General features: G+C 43.7%; 1 protein-coding gene across 1 annotated transcript; it reads left to right on the top strand.

Annotated features, from left to right (window-relative positions):
- Window positions 1-1273: 1273 nt before the first annotated feature.
- LOC147905304 (uncharacterized) lies at window positions 1274-3855 on the top strand. Its single transcript, XM_087398811.1, has one exon. It carries the CDS (start codon window positions 1279-1281, stop codon window positions 3754-3756), a length of 2478 nt encoding a protein of 825 aa, XP_087254937.1. The 5' UTR covers window positions 1274-1278; the 3' UTR covers window positions 3757-3855.
- The last annotated feature ends 707 nt before the right edge of the window (window positions 3856-4562 follow it).

Here is a 4562-nt window from a genome sequence, read left to right as displayed (position 1 = left end):
ATCTGCTTTCTTTGCACCAACCTACGTAGTTTCATCTTTGAAGAAGCATGTGAAAGCTGTGGAACCCGGTCTTCTTCATATGGAACGTGGGGATCTTTTTCATAAATCACTTGCTCGACATCATCATGATGGAGCCATAGCATACTGTGCGTATGAAGTGATCCATGATTTTGCATTTCATACCTAATCAAGTAATGATTGACTCTTCCCAACAAGCGGTTGTTGCTAAAAATATATTGGTGCAAGAACTATTGCAACCTGAGGTGGAAAATCATGGCACACTCGACAAGGCAATCTTGCCAAGCGAACTGTGGGTTGTATTGCTTTACGAGTTGCTCGAGATCGTGAAACTCTAGCCATCGTGTGTCTGTAACCTCAATAGCTGTTAATGGCAAGAATATACATGGTAGACCCCACTTATCCACCATTGCCATTAGATCCTTTAGGTTTCTTCTATGCTAGGAGGGAGAGTCTGGGATTGTTGCTGGGATCTCGAATTTGATTATGTCCCTTACCAACTCCTCAGTGGTCGTTCACGGCACTTTGATCGATGTCTCTTTGAAGGATAGCTGTTTGTGTCTCGTTTGCTATCGCAAATGCTTGACGGAGTTGATACATTAGCAAAAGATATGGCCTGTACAATGTGAATAGCGAGAAGAATGGAGACACCCTCATTTTTAAATAGTCATGGAAGAAAAGACGACCATCATGCCAACCATGCCCAAAAGGGGAAAGAAATGGACAGAGGGCACTCTCGATCGTCAGTTCCTCACCTTCTATCATGTCGTTTCTTGTGGCGACTGCCGCTTGCTCCCTTGACTTTTCTTTTGTACGTACGACGATCGACCCAACATCTCTAGTTGCCGGCCTAGAGAACTGTGACTTATTGTGAACTTGGTCAATGCATTCCAATATAGACGAGTAGTTCCTTTCATGTGCAGCACCCATCGCCTCAAATGGAGAATCGGGAGAGTGTTTTTCTAGTATTGTTGCGATAGCGTCTGACGAGACAACACTGATCCCTAGTCTTGGATGAGGTCTTTCGAGCATTGTCTTGTATTGCTTTAACAACGGGTTGGAGGCGAGATTTAAAGAGAGTATGTCTATAGTGGCCGTCAAGAAATCTTCGGTGTTTTGCTGGAGTCATGCCAGTTCGTCTAAAGTGCCTCAAAACTCCTTTTACATTATCCACTAAGTCTGTCTTAAACCCAGCTTAACTCGCTCCTTGGGAGGGTTTAGGGAGAAGGGGAGCTCTCCCACTCACGAAACCACACCACGATGAGGGAGCGAGCTCTCCTCCACCTCCCTCGCCATACCCATCTCCATCGCCTTTCCCCCTGCCTTTTCCCGGCATCATCTTCCCGCTTCTTCGCAGTTGGCTCACTCTCATCTGCCTGCAGCACGCCCACTAGCAGCCGCAGCCCAAACAGAAGCATTGAAGCTTCTCACGTTGTCTTCATCTCTGCCCACCTCCTAAATGTAACCCTCTCTTTCCCCCCTCCTCTTCTTCTGCCCTTCCATCAGCTGCTCTCTTCACCCGGTGACCCCATTGTCTCAAGTAGGTGCAAAGCAAACACAAGCATTCATCCAAGCAGCAGATTCAGCAGCTGCTTTGGAAGCACTGAGACATGTCATAGAATCGGAACTGGGCATTTTTATACTTCATACTTTGCTCGTCTCTTTGTCTGTCGATTCTCATCGTCATCGGCGCCCACAGCTACAAGCAACACTAGCAACGCTTGCAACAGTGGCATTGAAGGCTTAGGTGGCTTTAGAAGATTTAGAGATGGTGAAAACAAAGCCTCTTTAACAGCTCAACTTCCTAAGCCTCGCCTTCCTCCAATTGTGCAGCATGCTTGCTCCATCCTGGGCCATCGCTGTACATCCATCTCTGTTGAAGATGCTCTTTGTCAAGCGAACTTGCCACCCCTTACATCTCAGCAGCTTTCCCTGCTCCTCCAACAACAATCTGAGGCCAAACTCGCGCTTCGCATATTTGTTTGGGCCATCCAGCAAAACCCTTCCTTAAACCCTGACAAATCTGTTATCAATACCATCTCCAACTTTTGGCCCCATGAGCACAAAAGAATTAAGACTGTGCTCTCCTATCTGCATCAGTATCGTCGGCCAAATTTTATAATGACTCCTCGTAAGCTAACTGTTCTGATCCGTGGCTATGGTTGGGCTGGGATGGTGGAGGCTATTGTTGATCTTCTGAATCAATCACGAATTCTGTTTGGTTTCAACCCAGATGTTTACCATTTTAATTGTGCCCTCGATGCTGCTCTAAAAGAAAATTGTGTAGATAGTTCCTTGGAACTCTTCCATAGAATGCACGAAGAGGCAGGTTGCCTTCCTAATTTAGTTACATTTAACACTCTGATAACAGGGTTTTTAAGTGTAGGAAAAGCAAAGGAAGCGCTTGCATTCTTCCATGACATGGTTGGCCGTGAGCTTGCTCCCGATGTAGTCACGTATAGTGCTCTCATCGATGGATTATCTAAATCAGGCGACCTGGATCAGGCCCGCGGACTATTTGAGGAAATGCGATGCAAAGGCGTCAGCCCGGACTTGATAACCTACAATGCAGTTATCAATGCATTTTGCCGCAAAGGCCACATTCAGGGATCTAGAAAATTATGGAACGAAATGAAAGAAAGAAGAATATTTCCAAACGTTGTAACGTACAATACTTTGCTGCATGGCTTGTGCATTGCAGACATGGTGGATGAGGCACTTCAAATTTTCGGAGAAATGACAGGGGATGGTTGTATTCCTAACGTCGTCACTTACAGCACAGTTGTTAGTGGGCTTAGCAGGGCACGAAGATTTCCAGAGGCTCTTAGTCTCTTGGATGCTGTGATAGACAAGGGGGAATGTACACTGAATTCGTTTTTGTTCAATTCTATGATTGACAGCCTTTGCAAGTTTGGGAAAGTTTGTGATGCACACAAGCTTCTTAAAAAAATGTCAAAGTTTTGCATCCCAAGTGTTCATACTTACAGCATTTTAACAAATGCAATGTGTAAGGCTGGCAATTGGACCGAAGCTGAACAAATCTTGAAGGAAATGATGCAAAGAGGATGTGCTCCTAACTGTCTAACGTACAGTTCATGGATCCTTGGTTGTTGTAAAGCAGAGAAGTTTGACATGCTTAACAAGTTCATGTCAGAAAGTGAGAAAAAAGGCTTCGTCCCAGATACTGTTTCGTATAATATGTTGATTGATGTCCTCTGTAAAGCTGGACAAATGGCAGAAGCTAAAAGTATAGTTGAAGAAATGAAGAAAAATGATTGTAACCCTACTGTGGTGACTTTTAATACAATGATCAATGGCTATTCAAAAGCAGACAAGCTTGAAGAAGCTATTCTACTTCTAGATCAAATAGCAACCATAGGCTTGAAGCCTGTTGTCAACTCTTTCAATCCCATAATAGAGGGTTATTGCAAGGCTGGCAACGTGGAAAAGGCTCTTGAGTTGGTTGATGAAATGGATGGCAAATGGTGCCGTCCTGATTTGAGCACTTACTTCATTGTTATTCGTGCTCTTTGTAGCTCAGAAAAACTGTCAGAAGCTTTGGATCTGCTTGGCAAAATGAAAGGGAGGGGTTTAATTCCTGAGATCAGGTTCTATAGGGTACTGTACCTTAACCTCAAGAAAGCAGGACAGACACAAGCTGCATCTGAACTGCTGAAGGAAATGGCAATGGGAGATTGTGGCAATCATATTCAGTCAGTTGAGCATGGAGATGCATAAAATCAGATGGCTCACTTCCTCGTCAGTGGGTATAAGACAAAAATGTTGCTCTCAATTGAAAGGATAACGCTACAACAGTAATGTGATTAAAACTTGGTATGTCTCCTGCTTCCACACTAATTCTCCTCCTGCCAAAAGGAAAATGGTGAGATCATTGTAATTTTTCTTGTTGGGTTTTTGTTCATAGTAGCTTTGTCCACAGTCGAATGTTGCTTAAATTTATATTTAAAAGCTAAATGCCATTGTACTTATGAGACTATGCCACCGTCTGACTGTATTGAAAGTCCCATGAGCTCTTTATTGGGTTCATAACCTCGAAGTGCCTTAACTACTCTGCAGTTAAGAAAAGCATGCATGAACAGGCTTATATTCCAACTGCTACGGATAAGGGGAACCCCCACAACGTTGGTCACCAGAGGTCAATAAATTTTATTAATGTTGGGGGCATAATTCGAAGTGTCTTGACTCTTCATTCAGTTAATGAAGGGGCATAAATGAAAAATTAGGTTCCCGTTTGTAGATCATGCCTCATCCTCTACTGCAGATTCATTTTCTCCCTCCCACACAAAAGGTGGTGGACTAGAGAAAGCATATTTGATACATTCTTTGGCCATCTGATGCAGTATCATACATTTTTAAAAATGATATATGAGCAATAAGCACTTTTTTTTTCTCTTTCAAGTCACATTGCATACTTTCCAAGATGCTTGTGGACATGACTCCAGGTGTCCTGCTGTGCCCTCAATCCTCAACATTTGGCTCATATTAGGGACCCATGATGAGCCTACATGCTACATGCCGACTGG

The sequence above is a fragment of the Dipteris shenzhenensis genome, chromosome 1, assembly GCF_047967505.1.
Source record: "Dipteris shenzhenensis isolate YYH24624 ecotype China chromosome 1, Dip_SZ_1.0, whole genome shotgun sequence".
In the NCBI taxonomy this organism is placed as follows: domain Eukaryota; kingdom Viridiplantae; phylum Streptophyta; class Polypodiopsida; order Gleicheniales; family Dipteridaceae; genus Dipteris; species Dipteris shenzhenensis.
This window is presented reverse-complemented; position numbering and strand designations above follow the sequence as displayed.

Excerpts from the sequence above, each read along its gene's own strand:
- LOC147905304 (XM_087398811.1), top strand. The coding sequence starts at position 1,279 with ATGAGGGAGCGAGCTCTCCTCCACCTCCCTCGCCATACCCATCTCCAT.